At 33.6% G+C, this 25,922-nt stretch overlaps 1 protein-coding gene across 6 annotated transcripts in view; it reads left to right on the forward strand.

Annotated features, from left to right (window-relative positions):
- SLCO1A2 (solute carrier organic anion transporter family member 1A2) overlaps window positions 1–25,922 on the forward strand; it is a 118,210-nt gene that overhangs the window by 89,121 nt on the left and 3,167 nt on the right. For all 6 annotated transcript variants that reach the window (XM_025455287.3, XM_025455294.3, XM_025455292.3 and 3 more), the window contains 7 exons: window positions 72–293; window positions 3,507–3,671; window positions 4,642–4,837; window positions 11,613–11,778; window positions 12,752–12,924; window positions 19,578–19,642; window positions 20,211–20,328. In XM_025455287.3, coding sequence (XP_025311072.1) covers window positions 72–293; window positions 3,507–3,671; window positions 4,642–4,837; window positions 11,613–11,778; window positions 12,752–12,924; window positions 19,578–19,642; window positions 20,211–20,328 — 1,105 coding nt within the window. The remainder of the gene's footprint in view (window positions 1–71; window positions 294–3,506; window positions 3,672–4,641; window positions 4,838–11,612; window positions 11,779–12,751; window positions 12,925–19,577; window positions 19,643–20,210; window positions 20,329–25,922) is intronic.

The raw sequence follows: 25,922 nt of genomic DNA on the forward strand, positions 1-25,922 counted from the left end.
TGTTAATAATTTTCTATAGTTAATGCAGGAAATAGTGGCAAGCTAATAAAAATGTGTATATTTCTTTACAGATGATCTGACCATAACTCCCACTGATACTCGTTGGGTTGGTGCATGGTGGTTTGGCTTTTTGATTTGTGCAGGAGTGAATGTGCTCACTGCCATTCCTTTTTTCTTTTTGCCCAAAACGCTTCCAAAGGAAGGACTAAAGAATAATGCAGACATCATTAAAAATGACAAAGAAGAGAAACAAAGAGAAGCGGTCAAGAAGGAAAAGGATGGAATCACTAAAGGCAAATATAAAAATTCTAAATGCTATATAATTTGCCTTTTGTTTTTTACAGATATGTCTATATTTTAGTTAACACTATATCGTGCTAGGGTGCATTAAGACAGTCAGTAGTCAATAATGTCAGTAGTCCGTAGTGCCTAGCCTGAGTCTTCCTGTGCTACCATTGAAATAAGTGATACAATAGCCAAACTGTGGAAGGAGCCTCTGTGTCTATCGAAAGATGAATGGATAAAGAAGATGTGGTTTATGTATACAATGGAATATTCCTCAGCCATTAGAAACGAGAAATACCCACCATTTGCTTAGATGTGGATGGAACTGGAGGGTATCATGCTGAGTGAAATAAGTCAATCAGAAAAAGACAAACATTATATGGTCTCATTCATTTGGGGAATATAAAAATTAGTGAAAGGGAATAAAGGGAAAGGAGAGAAAATGAGTGAAAATATCAGTGAGGGTGACAAAACATGAGAGACACCCAAATCTGGGAAACAAGGGGTAGTGGAAGGGGAGGTGGGCGGGGGATTGAGGTGACTGGGTGATGGGCACCGAGGGGGCCACTTGACGGGATGAGCACTGGGTGTTAGGCTATACGTTGGCAAATTGAAATCCAATAAAAAATTTAAAAAAATAAACCCAAACATAAAGAAAATAAATAAATAAATAAATAAATAAATAAATAAATAAATAAATATTTAATGCAATGCCTATCAAAAAAAAAGAAAATAAGTGATATAATTTGGAAGCCAAATTATCTGTGATCAATGTGTATATAAAGTTTTATGTCAATTCAGACACTAAATAAATAAATTCCCCTTTGCCTTAAAAAAAATCTGTTTTATAGAGAACATAAATCTAATTTTAAAAAACCCAAACCGAGAACAAAAGGAGGAAAAATATACACTATTTCAAATAAATGTATAGTTCTGAAACAAACAAAAAAATGTTAGCTTAACTGTGAGCTTCCTGGAAGTTAAGCTAGAAAAAGAAAACATGATAGGTCACATAAATCTCTATATTTGATAGAGAGAAGAATAATAATTCTTTTTTAAAGAATAATAATTCTTTTTTAAGAATAATAATTCTTAAAGAGAAAATGTTCTCCAAGTAACACATTGTTAAAAAAGGAAAAAAGAAAAATTCATCATATGATGTATAATGCAGGCAATATTGAATCACACAGTAGTTTCCCAGCAAGTGCAAATGAATATTTTCTAGAACAAGGCTGTTTTTTTTTTTTTCTTTTGGATACACCTTCAGTAAAAGCTAAAAGAATAATTTACAGAAAGTGTTTATGTACTAAGCTAAGATAGTCTATTTAATGTTCAAGAACACTGATTCTCAAACTTGGCCATATATTGGAGTTACCTGGGAAATTTAAAAAATTACCAATGCCCAGAAACTCTGGAGTATTCGCAGGAGGTCTGATTTAATTAATATGAGGTATGGCCTGGTCTTTGGAATTCTTAAAGAGTATTCATTTACTAGGTGAAGAGGGTTTCAGTCTCCTTATCTGTAAAATGAGGAAATAATAGTAGTAATTATTACAGAGTTGTTATGTGAGGATAAAAGGAGTTCCGGCACATATTAACTATTAGTACTGCTATTGGTATTGCTGTTATTATTGTTGATATTGATACTTCTACCATTGTTCATAAATTATAATACCAGTTTGCACAGAATTTTTATAGTGGTTGAAGTGGATGTGTACACATTCACTTAAACTACTATTAAATATAATAATTCTCAGATCATTAGAAGCTAATTCAGAACCTTTAAAATTCTCAGTAGTTGTGATTATAGTAACAATTCTTTTTGAAAGGTTGATATGGACTTATAGAAGATTTTAACATATAATATTGTTTGTGATCTGCAAGATCAATTTTCAAGACTAGGAAAGAGCAGAGCTTAGTATGAGACATACAAAAAAGAGATTTGAATTACTGAGACTCATCTACTAGAACAGAGATGTCAACAAACATGGACAACCTGAAAAGATCCAAAGTGGTCTAAACAACTTTCTTCCTGCCATGTACTTTATTTGTAAATATGAATTCTATAGCTAAAATAGGTTTCTTTGCATTAAGCTATGCTTCTTTCTCTCTCAATTTGTTTATTTATGATTCTTTGGATTTTAGGCAGTTTATTGAGCAAAAAGTACAAATAAGTAAGGAAATCAAGACAAAAAATGTGAAGATAGGAAAAATGAAAAGTAATTATAAATGAGACTTTGACCCCAAAACGGCAGCAGGGTGACCTGGAACATTTGCAAGAGATGGGACACAAATTTGGCTCTGAGCTGTGTCAGTCCACATCAACAGAGGAAAGTTTGCATTATATAATTTACGTAGCCTTTAGTATGTACCAAAAAAATCAAGATCTCAGAGAGTAGAACCTGGGGTTTCATTGTGTATCTAGTGTGAACCATTGACAGGACCTAAACTATTGTTCTGAAGAAGTAAAAAATACCCAGTACTTGAGAAAGTTATATACCATGAATTCCCACATATATCTTCATTCATTTTATTTATTTATTTTTTTTAATATTTTTTTTAATTTATTTATGATAGTCACAGAGAGAGAGAGAGAGAGAGAGAGAGAGAGAGAAAGGCAGAGACACAGGCAGAGGGAGAAGCAGGCTCCATGCATTGGGAGCCTGATGTGGGATTCGATCCTGGGTCTCCAGGATCGCACCCTGGGCCAAAGGCAGGCGCCAAACCGCTGCACCACCCAGGGATCCCTATATCTTCATTTTAAATGGTCAAGAATGATAATAACAATATTTGAGTGTGAACTTTATCAAGTAGATCTCCTTCTAAACTTTAAAAAACAGAACAAGCATCTTTCATTCTATTTGATCTCTAGAGAAGAGAGGATATTAATGGAAGGAAAAAGAGAAGGAACAAAAGGAACTGGTGTGAATACAGACAATATTTTGGTCATGTTATCATTTTTCCTTAAAACACAATAACAACTTAGTGATGGTAAGACTATTGTGCTCTGCTCCCTATCCAGTCAGCTGTATTACTGGCTTGCAGAAGGTACAAAAACGGTATAACTAGCTTTCAAGAGGTAACACAGCAAAGCAAAGCAAAAACCAGTGTGTGTAGGATAAACAGAAAAAATATAATTTGCAGGGGAGGTTGATGTTTTAGAAAAAGTTGATCTTAAAATGCAAAGCCAAGCTAGTTTAACACACACTTTTTCATTTCAGATTTTTTACCGTTCATGAAAAGTCTTTTATGCAACCCAATTTACATGCTTTTCATACTAATAAGCATTGTACAGTTCAATGCATTTGTTAATATGTTCACCTTCATGCCTAAGTATTTGGAACAACAATATGGAAAATCAGCTTCAGAGGCAATCTTTCTAATTGGTATGTTTATTCTTCTCTGTATCAGTAGTCCACTTTTTTTTTTAAACCATGAAATGATGAACAGTGTGATGATGGGTCTAGGAAGTTCTTAAATTGAAATATGTGGAGATGTTTCTGTCTCTGGTACATTTCCGCCTTCCATTCTCCAGGGAAATCAACAAAGGGTAGGGAAGGAAAGAGGCCAGGAGATCCTGGCTTTTTTTTCTCTTCTGCTCTCTCTCTCTACTCAAAATATTTGTGGAAATCTTGAGGAATGTAAAAATTAGAGATAATTTTCAGATAGGCAACCATTAATGTAAAAAGGGAAACAAGGATAACTCATTAGTAGGAGTCTGAGTTTACTCATTTAACTCCAGTTTACAAATTCAAGGTCTCTCCTAAGTTCCTTGGGCCCCCTGGTGGTTTGAGGTGTCTTTGCAGCCCAAGCATTCTGATTTTCCTGTGAACACATTTACTACAGAGGTGCTCTTCCTCCTTGGGTTTCTATTGAGATCTTTTTACGGCTTTGAAAAGTGAATATCCCAGACTGTCTGCAACCACATCACTTAGAGTGCTTGTTGAAAGTTCAGATACCTGATACTCATTTCAGAATTCTTAATAACTAGAGTGGGTATAAACAACTGCAAAATTATATTAATCACAAACTACTGGTCAACTTTGACCTGTCACTCCTACCTGAACAATTAGAAAAAGATACAGATCACAAATCTCTGCATACAAGAAATATACGACCTACTACAACTAATTAAATGAAGGATAGTGATAACAGTCTTCAAAATATACTAGACATTGAGAGGCATTTAAAAATCTCTCTGTAGTAATATATAACTCAGCAGAGATAAAATTCACCTTTCTTCACTGTGCGTTAGACCTAAATGATTTCTTATGTAAGACATATTAAATAAAGTTAAGATCATATTTGTTCTTTTGCTAAATCACCTTGTAAACAACATTTCATTTATATCTCTAGGTATTTATAACTTACCTCCAATATGCATTGGATATATAGCTGGTGGTTTAATTATGAAGAAGTTCAAGATTACTGTCAAACAAGCTGCCCACATAGGATGCTGGTTATCTTTAATTGAATATCTTCTCCATTTTTTGTGTTTTCTCATGATCTGTGATAATACTTCAGTTGCTGGCATAACCACCACTTATAAAGGGTATGTTGTTTCCTAATGAATGTCATACATTTAGAACAGTTAATAACATATCTTATTCAAAGGTTACCCATGACCAGATCATTTGCTAATTGGAATTAATAACAACAATCCATGGTCTTTCTTTATCTTTCCTCCATCTGTCAGTTATAAGCCTATCCCTACCAGCTCTAGGCTTATTAAAGAGATTCGGAACATATCATAGGGTTAGTGAGTTTATGACTGCACGTGTGTGTGTGTGTGTGTGTGTGTGTTTGTCTTTGTAATATCCTAGTGGATATTAAAGTGGACATCAAAGAAACTACTGATAGTTTTAGGTTGTATTGGGATATGTTATCCATATATTTTGGACTCTCATAAATGGGTGAAATTAATTAACTATATAGTCTCAATCATCTTTATATGTTTCCACAATGGGCCTAAGTCCAGCATAACTGAATCCTAACACATAATATGTTAATTCACATGTAAATTCATACATTTCATTTGTCTAGTTAGGTCTCTATCATTGAATAGTTTTAGATTTGTATTTGAGGGTTATCTGAATTTATAGAAAGATTATGCATAGGGATCCCTGGGTGGCACAGCGGTTTGGCGCCTGCCTTTGGCCCAGGGCACGATCCTGGAGACCCTGGGATCGAGTCCCACGTCGGGCTCCTGGTGCATGGAGCCTGCATGGAGCCTGCTTCTCCTTCTGCCTATGTCTCTGCCTCTCTCTCTCTGTGTGTGACTATCATAAATAAATAAAAATTAAAAAAAAAAGATTATGCATAGTAACATTTTCTCATGACTTGATAATACACATCCTAACAGATGTGAGGTGATATCTCATTGTGGCTTTGATTTTTATTTCTCTGATCGGTGAAATTGAGAAATTTTTAATTTACTTATTGGCCATTTGTATGTCTTCTTTGGAAAATTATCTATTTAGTTCCTCTGCCCATTTTAACACTTGATCTTAGCCAAAAGGCTGAGAAATTATCCTCTGCCCATTTAAAAATCAGATTGTTTTTTTGTTATTGAGTTTTATTCATTTTTTATTTATTTTGGATATTAATTCCTTATCATATATATGATTTGTAGATATTTGCTCCCATCCCATAGGACACCCCATAGGGTGTCTTTTCATTTTGTTCATGGTTTCCATTGCTGTCCAGAAGCTTTTTAGTTCATGTAGTTCCATTTGTTTATGTTTGCTTTTGTTATTTGTGATTTTTGGTGTCCAATTCAAAAATTCCTTGCCAAGACTAATGTCAAGGAACTCACCCACTATATTTTCTTCTAGGAATTTTGTGGTTTCAGGTCTTTTTTTTTTTTAAGATTTATTTATTTATTTATGATAGACATAGAGAGGCAGAGACACAGGCAGACGGAGAAGCAGGCTCCACACCGGGAACCTGATGTGGGACTCAATCTCACGACTTGCGCCTTGGACCAAAGGCAGGCGCTAAACCGCTGAGCCACCCAGGGATCCTGTGGTTTCAGGTCTTAAATTTAAGTCTTTAATCCATCTGACTTTATTTTTTGTGTAAGATGTAAGATAGGAGTCTAGTTTCATTCTTTTGCATGTGGCTGTCCAATTTCCCAACACCATTTATGAAAAGAGTATCCTTTCCCCACAGTAAATTCTTAGCTGGCTATTGTAAATTAATTCACCATACATGCATGGTTTATCTGGGTTCTCTATTCTCTTCCATAATCTTGGTGACTCTTTTTTATGCTAATACTATACTGTTTTGATTACTATTGTTTTGTAAAATAGTTTGAAATCAGGAAGAGTGATACCTCCTGCTTTGCTCTTAAGATTGCTTTGCTATTTTTTTGTGGTTCCATGCACATTTTAGACTTGTTTTTCTACGTCTATGAAAAATGCCATTGGAATCTGTTTAGCAATTTCAATAAATCTGTAGATTGCCTTGGGTACCAAGGAAATTTTAGCAATATTAATTCTTCCAATCCTTGAGCATGCAATATCTTTCTATTTATTTGTGTCCTCTTCAATTTCTTTCACCAATATCTTACAGTTTTCAGTGTATATATTTGCACATCCTTGGCTAAATTTATTTATTTTTATTCTTTTGATGCAATTATCAGAAATTTCTCTTCTAATAGTTTGTTGTTAGTGTGTAGAAACAGAATTGATTTTTGTATACTGATTTTCTATCCTGCAACTTTACTGGATTATAATTCTAACCATTTTTTGTAGAGTCTTTAGGTTTTCTATACATATTTATGTCACCTAAAAATAGAGGTAATTTCACTTCTTCATTTCTGCTTCAAATGCCTTTTATTTTTTTGTCTTGCCTAATAGCTCTGGCTAGGACTTCTTGAATAAAAGTGGATAGAGTAGATATTTTTATGCTTTCCTGATCTTAGAGGAAAGTTTCTCAGCATTGAGAATGATGTTAGCTGTGGGCTTGTCATAAATGTCCTTTTTATATGTTGTTACATTTCTTCTGTATCTAATTTGTTGAGAGTTTCTTTTTTATCATGAATAGATGTTGAATTTTGTCAAATGCCTTTTTGCATTGATTGAGATGATCATATGATTTTTATCCTTCAATTTGTTAATGGGATGTATCACATTGATTGGTTTGTATATATAGAAATGTCCTTGTGTCCCTGGAATAATTCCCACTTGATCTTGACATGTGATCTTTTTGAATTCATTTCACCAGTATTTCTTTTTTTGGAAGATTTTATTTATTTATTCACGAAAGACACAGAGAAAGAGGCAGAGACATAGGCAGAGGGAGAAGCAGGCTTTTAGCAGGGACCCCAGTGCGGGACTTGATCCCCAGACCGGGATCATGCCCTGAGCTGAAGGCAGGTGCTCGTTGGCTGAGCTACCCAAGCATCCCATTTGCCAGTATTTTGTTGATGATTTTTGTGTCTATATCCATCAGGGATTTGTCCTGTGGTTTTCTTTTCTTGTAGTTTTCTCATCCGACTTTGGTCAGATTATACTGATGTATAATTCTGGCCTCACAAATGAGTTTGGGGATGTTTCCTCCTTCAATTTTTTGGAAGACTTTAGAAGGATTAGTGATAATTCTTCTTTAAATGTTTGATAGAATTTACTAAGGAAACCATCTGATGCTGGGCTGTTCTTAGTTGGGACATTTGTAATTTTGATGCTCTCCTTACCAGTAATTGATCTGTTCAGATTTTCTATTTCTTCATGTTTTTAGAAATTTATCCATTTTTCTAAGTTGTCCAATTTATTGGTGTATAATTTATAGTTTTGTCTTATGATCCTTCACATTTATGTGGTGTTGGTTGTAATATTTTCTCTTTAAATTATAATTTTATTTATTTAGGTTGTCTCTCTTTTTGTTTTTCTATTCCTTGATGTGTAAAGTTAGGTTTTTACTTGAGATTTTTTTTTTTAATGTATGTGTTCATTGCTATAAACTTTCTTCCTAGAAATTCTTTTGCTGTATCTTATAAATTTTGATATGTTGTGGTTACATTTTTGTTTGTGTCAAAATATTTTTTTATTCCCTTTTGATCCTTTTGATTTCTTCTATGATCCAGTGGTCATTTAGGAGTGTGTTGTTTAAATTCCATATATTTGTGAACTTTCCAAATTTCCTCCTGTTAATTGATTTCTATTTTCATATCACTGTGGTCAGAAAAAATACTTAATGTAATTCCTATCTTCTTGAATTTCTTGAGAATGGTTTTGTGGCTTAACACATGATATATCCTAGAAATGTTTTCTGTACTTTTAAAAAGAATATATATTCTGCTGCTATTGGATGGAATATGTTGCATTTGTATATGTCTTTTAGGTTGGTCTACAGTCTCGTTCAAGTCTGCTATTTCCTTATTAATTCTCTGTCTAGATTATCTATCCATTGTTGATAGTGGAGTATTAAAGTCTTTATTATTGTATTGCTGTTTATTTCTCCTTTTAGTTATTTGTTTTATATATTTAGGTACTTCAATTTTGGGTGCATAAATATTTACAACTGTTGTATCTTCTTGATGAATGCATTTCCTTTGTGATTTGACAACTTTCTCTGGTGTATACTTTGACAAATTTAGCACAATATTTCGTATACTACTATAGCTCTTTCCTTTGTTTGAGGCTTACATTAAAATATATTTATAGCATCCTATTTTATGTTACCATCTTGACTTTGATAGCATATGGAAATTATTTTGTACTTCTCCTCCCCTGTATCTTAGGTTAATGTTAAAATTTACATTTGTTTACACTGTGTATCCAATATGTTACTGTAATTATGGTTATTTATAATACATTTGTTTTTCAGCTTTAAACTAGAACTTTATACATTCACATGTTTTTGTGATGTTAATTACCATCCTTTTATTTCAGCTTCAAGAATTTCCTCTAGCATTTTTTGTAATTCAGGTTTAGTAATGATGTACTTCCTCAGTTTTTGTTTGTTTGGGGAAATCTTTGTTTCTTTCATTTCTAAAGGACAGCTTTACCAGGTATAGTATTCTTGATTGAGAGGGGTTTTTTTTTTCTTCCTATATGTTGAATATATTATCCCACTCTCTCCTGACCTGCAAAGTTTTTGTTGAGAAATCTGCTTATAGTCTTATGCAAATACCCTTAAAGTGACAAATCATTTTTGTCTTGTTGATTTCAAAATTTTCTCTTCATCTTTTACTTTTGTCAGTTTAATTATTATGTGTTTTGGTATACTTTCTTTTTGGATTCAACCTATTTGGGATTCTTGGCTGTGTTGCACATTCAAATGGGACTACTGGGTGGGCTTTCTGATTGGGAAGGGCTTCTGGCTGTGCTCCACAGTCAGAAGGGACCACTAGTAGGTTGTAGACTATATTCCCTGTCAGGATGATGCCACTGGTCAGGGATATAGGTTGGGCTCACAATTGTTCCTGATCAGCTAAGGTCTCATGCTGTGCTCTATGATCAGGAAGGGTGACAAGCTGTGCCTTGAAGTTAGGTGGGGCCACAGGGCGAGCTTCACAAGGGAGTTACTGGGCTTTACTGTTGAACAAGGTTGCCAACCACGCTCTCTGGAGGAGAGAGGCCTCTAATATCCCAGAGCTAGGTGGTGCTAGAAACTGCATTCTCTGCTTGAGCAGGATCACGGTCCAAATTCTCTCATCAGGTAAGGCTGCAACCTCTGCTCCATGATTGGGCATAGTCACTGACTAGGTTCCCTGCCTAAATAAGGCTTCAGGCTGTATTCAGCAATTGGGTAGGGCCAAAGGCTGGGCTCTGTGCCTGGGTGATGCTGTAGTCTGGGCTCTGAGGCTGCCCAGGGTTATTGTTCAGCTTCCTTGGTTAGGTGGGGCCAGAGGTTATGCTTAGGGCAGGGCTATTAGCTTGACTCCCAGGTGGAGCAGGGCTGTAGGATGGACTCTATGGCTGCCTACATTCTCTGGCCAGGCTTTCCAAATCAGTGAGACTGGAGGCTATACTCACTAGTTAGGCAGGGCTGTGAATTTTCTTCCTTTCTCAGATAAGGGAGTTGAACAAGCTCCAATGCCAGTATGCCCTGTTGACTGGGAACCCAAGTCAAGTAGAATTGCCAACTGAGATTCTTGGTCAATAGGAGCCACCATTCAGCTCTGTAGAATGAGCAGAACTACAGGCTGGGTCTGTACTTGCACAAGGTTGCAAGTGAGAAAACAGTCCGCCAAGATCTGAGTGCTGGTTGCTGTAATCCCTGTCTTCCTTCTTCTTCTTTATCTAATTCCTAATAAGGGAGGCCTACAGATTCTCTCAGTGATGCTCATGAGGTGATACCTGAATGGGCCTTCTGGGAAATATCCCACAATGCTGAGGGAACTTAATGTCTACCTTGGGCTCTCTTTTCCCTTTGGAGAAACAGTAGGACCAGGGGGGACTTCTCTGTGTGCCATTGTGTTGACCTGGGGGAGGGGCAATTTGATTACAGTGTAACAGCTCCTCTTACTCTTCCAATGTGATCCTTCTAGGTCTCCATGGTCCAGAGGGATGCTTTAGCCTCACCCCAGTGCTGGGATTTTAACAATGGTATCTTGTCTGGATAGCTGTTACTTGGTCTTCTTGGGAGGGAGACTGGTCAACAACAACTTATGCTGCCATTTTTTAAAAAATATTTTACTTATTTATTAATGAAAGACACAAAGACAGAGGCAGAGACAGGCAGAGGGAGAAGCAAGCTCCCTGGTGGAAGCCTAATGTAGGACTTGATCCCACTACGCCAGGATCGCAACCTGAGCCAAAGGCAGATGCTCAATCACTGAGCCACCCACATGCCCATATGTTGCCAATTTTATGACTACTGGACATTATACTAGAAGAAGGTATTTTTTACTCAAGTAGTTAGATTTCTGAAGCTAAATATACTGTCTGCATTACAAATTGAACTTACATTTAAAAAAAAAACAAATTGAACTTACAGATTTTGAACTTCAAGATTGCTTTCATAACACAAGATCTCTCATTACTAACTACCATATGGATCAACCACAGGGATTAGGTCATCTTCATTTTTGTGTTCTAATAATACCTAGAAAAACCTCTTCTATATGGTAGGCACTCAGTTAATGCCTGTTTATTGGCTACTTGCTTATCTGAAGTAAATCGAAAAGTTGCTATGTGGTCACCAAAGCACGTGTTTTTTATGCCAGAGCTACAGTTCTGAGGCCAGACATTGAAGGTGGGAAGATTTCTGCTTCTATTTTGGGGGTCAGAAGAAATATAATTTTGGATTAAGATGAAAAAATAATAAGGAAATGTTCTAATAGTCTTTCAATATCCATGCGTTATTTTAAAACATTTCAGAATACAACAAGATTTATATGTGGAAAATACCATCCTTGCGGACTGTAACAAGGATTGCAACTGTCCAATTAAAATGTGGGACCCTGTGTGTGGAAACAATGGTGTGTCATATATGTCAGCTTGTCTTGCTGGTTGTGAGACATCCGTTGGAACAGGAATAAACATGGTAACACATTCTGTCGGTCTCTTTTACAAAACATGGTTTTATGCATTGCATTGGAACTTTCCAACATGAAGTGGGTCCACATTTCATAAAAGTAAAATTAAAGTTTTTCTGTATGTTCATTTGATTTACCTTTTATTTCATAAATCTTACTTTAAACCTGCACAGTGTCTGACCACTGTTCTTATCCTTTAATTAATTATTTTTATTTGAGTATACTGGACACTGATCTTTAATTCCATAGCAGTTGACATTATTATATAACTCATTTTAAAAATATTCTGGACTGAAATACTTTTATCATTGAGATGGAGTTGGTTGTTTTGATCTCAGCTACACAGCTAATTGCTTTGCCATTTTTTTCTCTTTTTTCCCCTTTTCTAAATATATATATATATGCATGTGCTTTCTGTGTTTTTCACATTCTGACAGCTTTTTAAGAGGATAGAATTAGGCTGCTTTTTTCTCCTGAAAATTTTACAATATTTAAAAATTTGTTGGTAATAAAGTAAAATATAACTTTTGATTCTTATGAAAACCTGAAAAAAAGAAAAAAAGAAAACCTGGAAATATGAGTTTTTAAAGGATTGACTCTACTACAGTTTTGAAATAAACTATACTTTTTGAAACAAAGCTTTATTCATAAAGCTAAATATTTCAGCTGAATATTTGAAAACAAATTTTGTTTCTCATACTTCATGTTGTAGCAAAACAGTATGCGTCTTTAACAGACATGACTTTAGGATAGCTGAGTGATTGCAAATGTACTCCATATGTTAGAAAGAAATACCATTTTTCTAAAACCACACTTCCATGTTTTGTTTTAAGCTATAATCATGAGAAGCACCATAATAGAGATGAGAATAAAGGGAATAAATAGTCTCCATCTTGATCCAGTTAGCTATGTAGAAAATATTTGTGATGTGTGTTCAAAATTTTACTTTCTTAAATAGGATAATATATTATTTTTTGATAGGTGTTCCAAAATTGTAGCTGCATTCAAACCTCAGGAAATTCATCTGCAGTTCTTGGGCTGTGTGACAAAGGATATGACTGTTCCATGATGCTCCAGTACTTTTTAATCTTGTCAGCAATTGGCAGTTTCATTTATTCTTTATCTGCGATCCCTGGATATATGGTTCTTCTAAGGTACAAAAATTTTCTTTATTTGGATTCCTTCTTGGTCCTTTACTAAGGTATCTTTTTCTAAAAAAGCCACTTGAAGCCTATATTATCTAAGAATTCAGTGCTCTTTTATATCATGTATTAAGAATTTTATATTAGATATTGTTGAATTTTATAAAATTTTGATGTTTAGGGATATGAAATTCATCTTTTAGCATTTCCCTCTTTATCTTTCCTGCCTTATTTTTTGCAGCTAAATTATGTGAACCTCTCATTGTTGACACAAGAAGAAACATTACATTTTAATGTAACCCATATGAAATGGTCATTTTGATAGATAAAGAGTGGTTACTTAGCAGTCATTTCATACAGTTCAAGCTACAGGACAGCAGAGTGTAAAGCTGTCAGAAACCTTGGTGTCGGGATCCCTGGGTGGCGCAGCGGTTTGGCGCCTGCCTTTGGCCCAGGGCGCGATCCTCGAGACCCGGGATCGAATCCCACATCGGGCTCCCGGTGCATGGAGCCTGCTTCTCCCTCTGCCTGTGTCTCTGCCTCTCTCTCTCTCTGTAACTATCATAAATAAATAAAAATTAAAAAAAAAAAAAAAAGAAACCTTGGTGTCACCACTTACTATCTACAGGGCATAAACAGGTCACTTGATTTTTCTTAGCTTCATTTTTTAAAAAACAAATAGGCATAATAATAAATACTCAACTTTTTTTACAAGGCTATCATGAGATACAAATGATGAAGGACTTTCTAAAACTAGGAAACTGCAGAGCTAGGATTCAGACTTGGTGTAGTACACATGTGTGCATTCAGTTCCAGCGTTTTGCATGCCTAGAAAACAATCATAAACATTCCTACTAAGCAAAATGTGCATTTTTATCTCTTCTTCATATTTTACTGGAACTTTGAAGCAGAGTTAAGATAATTGCAATTCTCAGTCCATAGCACATTATCCTTATAGGCTAGGATAAGTTTTCATTCTTGTTTTATTTTTGCTTTTTTCATTCTATTTTTCACTCCCTCTTATCATAGTCACCCACATTAAAATGATAAATATGGATTATCCTCTGTGAAATGCTAATATTTTTTGTGAGTTTGTGTTTTTATATTCACACAAGGAGGTATTGTGCTATATTTATATATGCTTTGGTTCATAAGGTATAGGCATAGATAAACTCACCAAGTACTACTAGTACTTACGAGTTATCTCACACCTTCACTACATGGGAGTTCCTACCTCCTTACAGCCTCACTAACACTTGGAATTATCTTACTTTCTGATGTTGACTACTCCAACACGTGTAAAATGGTAGCTCACTGATGTTTTAATATGCGATTTCCTAATTCAGTATATTTAAGTATCTCTTCAAACTTTTAATAGCTATTTAGGCTTCTGATTCAAGATGTTTATTGACTTTCTTTGCCCATTTTGTATTATATTTCTTATATTTTTCTTGGTGATTTTGCTGATTGCTGTCTAAATTATAAATATTAAGTTTTTAAATATTTCATTTATTTATTTGAGATAGACCAAAAGAGAGCATGAGCAGGTGGTAGCGGTAGAGGGAGAGGAAGAAGCAGACTCCCCACTGAGTGAGGAGCCAGATGTGGGGCTTGATCCCAAGACCCTGAGATCATGACCTGAGTAAAGGCAGACACCAAACTAGCGAAGCCACCCAGTCACCACTAAATTATAAATATTAATGTAATATTTGTTTACATGATACAATTATCTCCTCCTCTCTCATCTTTTTAAAATTTCTCCAAAGCATCTTTTATGAACTTAAATCTTAAATTTTATTGTACTGAAATCTAATAATTTTCTTACTTTAGGGTTTATGTATTGGAGAGTCACATTTTAAAAGTGTTTTTATGCTCCTAATTTATAAAAATATTCCCCTAAATTTTATCCTAATAGCTTTACAGCTTCACCTTTTACATATGGTTCTTTAAACCATCTCAAGTCTATCTTTATGTATGATGCAAGGGAGATAGTTATTCAGTGTTATTTTTTTCCATATAATAAAGCAGTTTTTCCAGCATCAATATAAATAAGAGGTCCCTTCTCTGTTGATTTGTGGTGCTACCTTTACCATATCTCCAGTTTTTAATATTACATGAGTCAATTTTCACTTTTATGCTTATTTTACAGTTTTGTTTGTTTTCATACAGTACCATATTGATTGTCTTACTTTGACATGGTATATGTTAATATGTCATATGATAAACTCTTCTTTACCCACCCACCCCAACACCTTTGCTCTTTCTTTATTCTTTTCTTCACAAATTGATTTAGCTACTGATGTATGGATCCTTATGCTCACATAGGAATTTTGATGGAGTTTGTGTGGATTCCATAGATTATTTGGAGAAAATCTGGCATCAAATATTTGTGAAAATCAAATCTTTCCATTTATTTAACTTTTCTTCTATAGATAATATACACATGTATATACAAATGTATACATACATATGAAATTATGTCATTTATAATAATAAATATATTCATATCCACATATATCAGTCCACACAGAGATATGGATATATTTTTATGGATACATACAGGTATGTAAATATTTGTGATTGTAAGTGGTACTATTTTATATTTTCTAGTTGATTATTGTTGATTTAGAGGAATGTTGTTAATTTTTTAAAGTTTATAATCCAGCAACTTTTCTTATTCTAGTAGTTGTTTATTTTGTTAGGCTTTTTATATATAAATATGTGCAAATATGGAGAGTTTTATCTCTTCACTTCTAAGCCTTACACATCTTAGACTTTTGAAATTTTCTTATAGCATCAACGTAGACCAAAACTCTATTAAACAATAGTGGTGATAGTGAGTATTCTTGTACTTTTCTAATCTTAATGGAAGCCATACAACTTTTTCCATTATGAGACTTGCTATAGATTTTCAGTATATAGTTTTCATCTAGTTTCTAAGTCTTTACTAATGAAATATGTATTAAACTTTATTAAATGTATTTTTCTGCATCTATGACTTTGTAACTTTTCTGCGTAGTGTTTTTAGTGTAGTAAAATTAAGTGGTAGCTTTTTATGTTGAACTGTTTGCATGGATGAGAAAAACCATAGTTATGGTATATTTTTAAAAGATTTTATTTATTTATTTGAAGAGGGGAGGGGCAGGGAGAGAGGGAGAGAGATAATCTCAAGCAGACTCCCTGCTGAGCATGGAGCCTGATGAGGGGCCCAATCTCACAATCCTGAGCTAAAATCAGAAGAAGGATGCTTAACCTACTGAGCTACCTTGGTGCCCCAGTTACAGTATGTTTCATATATGATTTGGTTTGTTTAAATAATACTTTATTTAAATTGTTATATCTATGTTGATAAGCAATAAAGACCTATTTTTTATTCTTTTTTTTATTTGGAATCATTTGAGGCCCCCAAAAATGAATTGATAAATTTTCTATATTTTAATTTCTGAAACTATTTATATTAAATATCTGGCTGTTAAAAGTTATATAAATGCACCTATAAAAGTGTTTACATGTTGGGCTCATTAGGACAGTGATATTTCATTATGATTTCCATTTATTCAGTGTTAGTGCCTATTCACACTTTCAATTTCTACTTATACCTGTTGTATGCTTGTTAGTACATAGATATTTATAATATTATTTTATCATTCTGATACTCTGATGTATCTGAAAGGTTTTCCCTGTTTTATTAGGTGTTTTGCTTATTTCCTCTTTTTTATTTTTTATTGATCATTGTTGCAGAGGCTTTTCTATTTTTCTTCTTTTGAAGAATCAGGTTTTAGGGAAGCCTGGGTGGCTCAATGGTTGAGCATCTGCCTTTGGCTCAAGCTGTGATCCTCGAGTCCCAGGATCGAGTTCCACACTGGGTTTCCTGCATGAAGCCTACTTCTCCTCTGCCTATGTCTCTGCCTCTCTCTCTTTCTGTGTCTCTCATGAATAAATAAATAAAATATTTTAAAAATAATCAGGTTTTAGTTTTGTTAATCTTTATTTCATGTATTTCTGCTCTTCTTAATTTTTTTTTTGCTTTTAGACTTGCTCTGTAGTTCTTTATCCAATGATTTGAGTTTAATACTTAGATCACTATTTTCATTCTGTACTGTATAAGGCTATACATTTCGTTTCAAGTATTACCTTAGCTATGCCTCAACTAGCATTTTCTGTGAGGTTTATTTCTAACTATTTTGTGGTTTCTTTTATTATTTGCCCCGCTAGACCAAAGTTTATTTATTAATGTGTTATATAATATATATCACATCTATAAGAACTTTCTATACTTATTCTTTTATTATTGTTATTGATTTTTATATTCAGAGAACATGATATGAAAGATAACAGGTTGGGGAGATGGGATATTGAAGCTTTCATTGGGGTCTAGTGCATTTTTTAAGTATTTCATGAGTTTCTGAAAAGAATGAGTTACTTCTGCATTTGGGGTTTACAGTTCCCATATCTCTTGGATTGCAGTAAAGCATTGTGTTACCAAAATTTTGTAAATGTAACTCATCAGTTTTTCAGACATAGGTGTTAAAATCTTTAAATATTGTTGATGCATTTCCCCCTATAATACTGTCAGTTTTTAAATTTATGTATTTAGAGACTATATTATAGGATGCAAATGTGCTTTTGATCATTATACTTCTGTTATTAGCGTCACTTAATTCTCTTCTTTATCTTTTAGTTATTTCTTTCAAGGAATTATATTCATTTCTTAGTTCTGAAACCAGGGATAGTACCAAACCCTACACATATTATATTTTTTCCTATATATACATAGCTATGATATAGTCTAATTTACAAATGTGACACAGCAACAGATTAACAACAATAACTAATAATAAAATGGAACAATTGAAACAATATACTTTAATGAAAGTTAAGTGCATGTGGTCTCTCTCACTCTATAAAAATATCTCATTGCACTATACTTACCCTTTTTCTTCTTGTAATGATATGAGATGATAAAATGCCTACATGATGAGATGAAAGAAGTTGAATGAAGTAGGCATTGTGATACAGGGATTGTAGTATTCAGCTGCTTTTGATCTTCCAATGATATGCCAGCAGGTGGACCATCTGCTTCTGGACTCTAGTTGACTGTGGGTTAATGCAAAGCATAGAAAGTGAAACCACAGATAAGGGGGAACTACTGTATATATTGGATGTTCTGCTTCTTTGAAAGCAGTTCAAATAGTTAACCTGATTATTGAAATTCTTAACCACATTAATGTTTTACTTTCAAAACTTTTCAGTATTAATATCTACCCCCTAATAAAATAAGTATCTAATCAGGCTCTCTTCACATCTCTATTATCTTCCCCCATCACTTGCCAGGGTCATATGGTGGACGTTAACCACTGGATTTTTATTAGTATTACTTGTGTTTCTATTTTTGCGGAATCTCCCCGGGATCTCCTACCATGATGGTAGAGGGTGAAACATCAATGCTATTCTGCCAACCTGAAAAATGATTTCAATTTTTCTCAGCATTTTCTCATGATTTGTATGCTAATTTTTCTGATTCTTGGATTCTAGACATTGACATTATTATCAATGACTATCAATGATAAAGTTCATAGAACAGTTTAAACTGCTTAAACAGTTAAATAATTTCTTCACTATAGTATTTCATGCTTCTGTGAGAGATAAATGGGAAAGAAAAAATTCTTCAGTAAAGTTGAAATGCCCTATTCTCTGTATTAAATGGAAACCATGGGACCAAGAGGATCATGATAGGTCTTTCTGGCTTTTCTTAACTTCTAAGTAAAATCATTGATGTTGTCTAAATAACCTATGCATCAGGAAGATAATGTCTAGATCAACTTATGAGATTTTTTCAAATTTTATACTAAAACACTTACATTGAGAAAATGTACTGTCATTTTATTGACATGCTAAAAATGTATTGCATGCTTTTGTGAAGAAAGCTGCTTTTATTTTCTCAGCTTTGAATTAATCAGGGAAAGGAAGGGAATATAGTGGAACTATAATTAAAAATTATAATTTTTATATAGCTAATCATGCTGATGCTGGAGTGGGACACAAAAAAAGTCCAGTGGGGAATTATAGTCTTCATTTCTATAGGAATTTCAAGCAACAGTGCAAAAGTGGGGGAATTTTTGGAGAGACTGGAGATTTCTGTGTGACTCTTGAAATGATACCAAATCATTTAAAATATATTTGCTTTGGATTTCTTGACCACATCCCTTTGAAAATTTTTAGTCTCTTTCTGCCTTAAATTTACTTATATACATTCTCAGCTTTTCTGTATTTTGTCAACATAAATAAGTTAAATACAGCTAGGGTTGCATCATTTTTGTTTTAGGCTAAAGATTTAATCAAGAACTACCACTTCAATAAGTGGATATTGGGGTAGAAATTGATATGACATACTTTCTTCTTTGATAACTCTCTGATAGAAATGAATGAGCAAAAATGATGGGTAAATGCCAAGGACCAGAAGTAGAGGTCCTGTGTAGGCTATAGGCTGAATAATTAGACCTTGGATAACCAAGACCTGAGCATGCAAAAAAAAAAAAAAAAAAAAAAAAAAATTCTGGTCCCCAGTGTGTTACTTGCATATAGTTTTTAAAGAAACCATGAAACCATGACAAAGTTTAAAGCTCTACTTTTATTTTATTTATGAATTTACCTTTTGTTTTTAGGTGTATCAAGCCTGAAGAGAAGTCTCTTGGTGTGGGGTTACATACATTTTGCACAAGAGTATTTGGTAAAAATAGTAATTTTTCCAACATCATATCAAAACATTATTAAATACTAAGAAAATTAAATCATACTCTTGAAGTAACAGTCTAGCAAATATCCCTTCTGCTTATAGCACTTTGTAATTTGTATGAGAATGAGGTACAAGAAGAAATAGAGAACTTCCCCCTTTTACTTAAAAAAGATCTATCTGAACTTAATTCTACTTTTTATCTATTAGAAGATTTGAAAAGCAAATGAACAACAACAACAAATGCTTTGTTAAAGTAAAATGTACATGTGATTGGTCCAGAAAAATGCAGGAAAAATATAAAGAATCATTAATTTAATGTTTTTCTATATCAATAATGTTTATGTTGCATTTATCCATCACATTACTTATCCTTTATAATTTGGAAACTTTATAGTAAAAGTAACTTCTGATTTCTAAAAATAAATTTAAATCATTTTATTCATATTTTGTTAAACTTTATTTGTTCTACAAATAGAGAAAATTAAAATGTTTTCAAACAAAATAATGTGCTTTAATTCTTACCTTGTTGATGGATTTTTCTTTCTCCCTTCTTTAATTGTAGCTGGAATTCCTGCACCTATTTATTTTGGAGCTTTAGTGGATTCTACATGTTTACATTGGGGAATGTTGAAATGTGGTGAGTCAGGGGCATGCAGGATATATGATTCTACCAACTTCAGGTAAAGATAATAAATTTTTTAAAGAATTACTTTCTAAGCACAGCCTGTACATAAAGTGGCACTATTCATGTATAGCATTTTCTTTGTCAGGTACACAGACTACCTTTGACTGTGTTTCCAGAATATATGCTAATACTATATATTTATTACTCATTTATACATAGAATCTTATATTCTCACTATACTCAAAGTACTTGTTAAATATAAGCATGGATGACTTGCCTTTTTAAGTGATCTTTGCTAAATTGGTTGCAATCAATACATTGTTGAAAGTAATAGCTGTACATAAACTACCTATCTAAATTAAATTACTCTCTAAAGCATTCCCATTTCATCTTACCTCATTTTTATACCTTACTAGCCTGAATCTTTACTTCCTTTCACATCTACCTCTATTTTTCAAAATGATATTTTTCCTCCATTAAATTTTGCTGACACAATAGTCTTCATAAAGGCTTATTCTTTTGTTAATATAAGTCTGATTTTAAACAAAACTCAAGATAATATTAATGTGTTTTTTAACGAAATGCTTCCATTTTGCTCTATTTTCATATTCTTTTTCATTTGGAAACCTGAATTTTGTTTAAATTTGTATTAATTTCTCCTGACGAAGCAGTACAAAAATTCATTTACTAAAAAACAATTTAGCATTGTTTAAAACATTCTAAGGTCTTATCTTTTTTTTAAATAAATTATTTTTTTATTGGTGTTCAATTTACCAACATACAGAATAACACCCAGTGCTCATCCCGTCAAGTGCCCCCCTCAGTGCCCGTCACCCATTCACCCCCACCCCCCGCCCTCCTCCCCTTCCACCACCCCTAGTTCGTTTCCCAGAGTTAGGAGTCTTTATGTTCTGTCTCCCTTTCTGATATTTCCCACACATTTCTTATCTTGATTAGTAAAATGATATATGTGGAGAACTGTGAAGAGAGCAGACAACATGAGATTCATGTTTTCATCAGTTCTCTGTTCCCTATAGCTCTACAGGGGTAATGTGAAGGTGGGCCCAAGCACATACTGTGTATGCAATGGGTTTGATTCACAGTCGAAAAACCCTGAGGATCACTAGTGTAGATTGGCCTCAACCTGCTGCCAAGATTCATTTTGATAGTAGCCTTAATTAAATGCTATTTCAGACAAAATAATTATATTTGGTACCATCCTCTATCAGTCAGATTAATTGGAGTGGCCGATAAAGTAGTGTACTCATGAGAAAATTCACCACATATAAATATTGTGTAGAAACAGGAGGTGGATATTGTTAGTAGACAGTTCTCCATGGGTCTCTTACATTTCTGCATACCTTGTTAGCAGAGGCTTTTTTTTGAACTATCTTTTCAAGGACGTTTGAATAGTAAATGACCTTGGAAGATATAGATGATGTTTTCCTATCTCTAGAGTTTGCTGTCTAGGATGATAAAAATAATAACTCTCTCTAGGTCAAAGGTTGGCAGATTTGCTTGTAGCCCATTTAAAAGAATGGGATTTCCTAAACTCAGGATTTCTCAGCTGTGATCCAAACCCATTGTGTGCACAAGGTCCACATAGGTCTTTCACCATGGGATTCCTTTGGGACTTGAAGATTAAGGAAAACCAGCCTGAACTCGCAGCTTTTGCTGATTTCTGTACTGTGAGTAAAAAAGTCCTTTGTCTCTGACATGGAAGTCTTGTATCTTGAACCAGTATCCATGCAACTGTGGCAGGCTAGCCTGTTAGCTTAAAATCCAGGTAAAATCTAGGAGTCTTTTATAGTTCTTAAGAACAGAAATGCTGATTAACTTTAAATTTTGCCAAAAATGTAAGGCTAAAAGGATGGCCACTTATATTTACTTGACGCCAATAGAAAAAAGAAAAAGATTAAGGAAAATTAAATGGAAGTAAGAAATAGGAAAATAAAAACACACAAAATAATTTGAAAATATAAGCCTAAGTATACCAAGTTTCACAATAAATGTAAAGCAAATGAATTTGCTTCTTAAAAAGATAATGACTTCACATGAATTTCAATGTTTTCAAAATTCTAGCTATATGCTATTTGTAAGACACTGCCTACAAAATATAATATGAAGAAAGGCTAAAGATGAAGGTCAGAAAAGATATACCAGACATATATTAAAATCAAATTTCTGTGGTTATATTAATGACTGTGAGACAAAATAGAATTTAAATTGAAAAGGATTGGGGCACCTGGTTGGCTCAGTCAGTTAAGTTCCAACTCTTGATTTCAGCTCAGGTCTTGTTCTCAGGGTTGTGAGTTCAAACCCTGCATTGGGTTCCATTCTGGGCATGGATCCTACTTTAAAAATAAATAAATAAATAAATAAATAATGAAAAATGATTAATAAAGAAGAATGTTACTTAGTAATCAAAGAAACATTTTTTTTTATGATAGTCACAGAGAGAGAAAGAGAGAGAGGCAGAGACATAGGCAGAGGGAGAAGCAGGCTCCATGCACTGGGAGCCCAACGTGAGATTCAATCCCAGGTCTCCAGGGTCGTGCCCTGGGCCAAAGGCAGGCACCAAACCACTGTGCCACCCAGGGATCCCCCAAAGAAACATTTTATCAATAATATGTAACAGCCATCAACCCATGTATATCTATTAACATAATCTTGAATATATAAAACAAAAAATTTACAAAATTACAAGAAATCTAAATCAGAGTGGAAAATTTCAACACACTTTCCAAACAGGTGAATAGAAAATATAGACAAAAAAATCATTGATGATAGAGAAAATTTTGAACCACCAAATTGTACAAGAGTTATCTAATATATAACAATTTTAAAAAGCCCAACCAAGAGAATATATATTTTTCTCAGGCCTATAAGAAGCATTTATTACAACTAAGTCCAATGCCACAAAGTTAAAAAAAAGTGTTGATAATATATATATAACCACTATTTTCTGTCCATAATGTAATGCAGTTAGAAACCCATGATAAAATTTTGCCAAAGCCTCACATTTGAAATTACTCATAGGTCAAAGAATAAGTTCTAATACAAATAATAAAATGACTAGAACTCCTGTCATAGGAAAACTTGTGGGACAAAGCTACGCCAGTACTCAAATGTGTATTTAGGCCTTTAAATGTATATATGTTTTTAAAAAGACTGAAAATTAGTGAACTCAGAATTAAGGAAAAGGACAATGTAACTTCAAATAAAGTAAATAAAACCCTGATAAATAATTTGATAAGTTATGTACTGATATATTTCCTATTTCAAATAAGAACAGTAGATACAATATAATTTTTATATTCCGAAGGGATATATCTGGGTTCAAAGATAATAAAAACGTTATCTAGCATATCTAGTTTTCCTGAACTAGAAATTGAACAGAAACATAAAGAATAAACATAAAGAAATAAACAGAGCTGAGAGCAAAGCCTAAATGCAAAGCCTTTAAACCTAGAAATGTGCAGTGGTTTCTAGGTGATCAGCTTCCAAAAAGAAAATAAAATACTTTTAGGAAGTCAAGAGATCAGATCCAGATTGAATGCTTTAATTCATGAGGTGGTATTCATCACTCTTGGATTGAATTGAATGGTGTCCATCAAAATTTCACATCTACCCATGATCTCAGCATATGATTTTATTTGGAAATAAGTCTTTGAATTAGTGAAATTAAGATGAGGTCATACTGGATTATGTGGGCTGTAAATCCAATCACCTGTGTCCTTATAAGAGGAAAAGATGCAAAGGGACACATACACAGGAAGATGCTATGTAGAGACAGAGGTAGAGATTGCAGTATTGCATCTACAAATCAAGGAATGCTAAGGATTGCTGGCAATTACCAACAGCTAGGAAGCGTCAAGAAAGGATTCTTTCCTGGAGCCTACAGAAGAAGCCTAGCCATGCCAACATCTTGACTTCGGGTTTCTAGCCTCCAGAATTGTGAGAACAACTTTATTTTGTTTTAAGCCATCAATTTTGTGGTGCTTTGTTATAGCAGCCCTAGAAAACAAATACAAACGTCATTGTAAAAGAGATTTTGAAAGAATAAATACAGAGAAAGAAAGTCAGAACAATCAGCAACAACAACAAAATACTCAAAATTGTTTAGTTTTGCAAGCTAAAACTTAAAAACACTTGAATAATTCTACTGGCAAAAAAAGATAAGCACTTAAATTACCAATTGAAACATACTTAATTCCAGATCAAATTTAATATAATGTAGGAGTTTGACAAAGACTTTAAAATAAGTGTGCTTAATCAGCTCAAAAAGATTAAGAATAATAAGTAAATGGTATAATATCCATTAAAAATGAACCAGAAATTGTAAGAAAAAGCAAGCAGAAATAAGAATATCAAAAAGAACTCTTGGGAAGATTAGAGATTAAACGTATATCATTGAGATAACAAAAGAATCTTAAATATGTAATACATTTCAAGTTAATATAGTTAACATGAGAATTAGTGAACTGAAAGAGAGCACAGAAGAATTTATCTAGAAAAAAAAATCTAAATCAAGATTTTAAAATCTATCAATAAATCAATAATCAATAATCTGAAGTGATTAAATCAATAATCTGAAGTGATTCAACAAAAATGAATGCCTAGATAATATTAAAGATCAGTTAACAATTAAAGCATACACTTCAAAAAAAATTCTAGAAAGAGAATTGAGGAAATGTCAGATGTAAATTAAAGAATTAATGGCATAAAATTTCCTAGAATTTGAGACATAAATTTTCATATCAAAGGTGAACTTTTTATTTTTTTTAAGATTTTATTTATTCATGAGAGACAGAGAGAGAGAGTCAGAGACATAAGCAGAGAGAGAAGCAGACTCCATGCAGGGAGCCCAATGTGGGACTCAATCCCAGGAGTCCAGGATCACTCCCTGAGCTAAAGGCAGATGCTCAACCTCTGAGCCACCTAGGCATCCCCACAGGTGAACTTAAAATGTATAGTAGAATAGATATAAATGGACATATAAGAGCAAAATTACAAATATTCAAGGTAAAGGAAAAAACCCCATAAATTACAGAGAAATAAATATGTGGCTTACAAAGAAATGACAATTAGGTCAATAGCAGATAGGTCACCAGCAACAATAGAACCTAATATCTTTGATCCTTATTGCTTTGTGTTTGAGTTAAAACAAAACCACAAACCATATAGCAAGAAATGAGTAAATGTGGGCAGCCCGGGTGGCTCAGCGGTTTAGCGCCGCCTTTAGCCCAGGGCGTGATCCTGGAGAGCGGGTATCGAGTCCCACGTCTGGCTCCCTGCATGGAGCCTGCTTCTCTCTCTGCCTCTCTCTCTCTCTCATGAATAAATTTTTTTAAAAATGAGCAAATGTGACTATAAACTTTTAAATTTTCTTGATAACAGAAGACATTGTAAACAATAAAGAATGTTGTTAATATATAAAAACTAATGAAAACTTTTGGGCAATATCTATTAAGCTGTGTACTCTACAACCCTGAGACATATTTTAGAGAAACTCTTGTTTACATTAAAAGGAGACTTATTGCAGTATTATTGATATTAGAAAATGTTAAAACAAGTGTCCAATAGGGAATTGATTAATAAATTGTGGTATATTCACACATTGAAGTGTGGTGCAATAGTTAAAAATAA

This window comes from Canis lupus, chromosome 27, assembly GCF_003254725.2.
Source record: "Canis lupus dingo isolate Sandy chromosome 27, ASM325472v2, whole genome shotgun sequence".
Classification (NCBI taxonomy): Eukaryota; Metazoa; Chordata; class Mammalia; order Carnivora; family Canidae; genus Canis; species Canis lupus.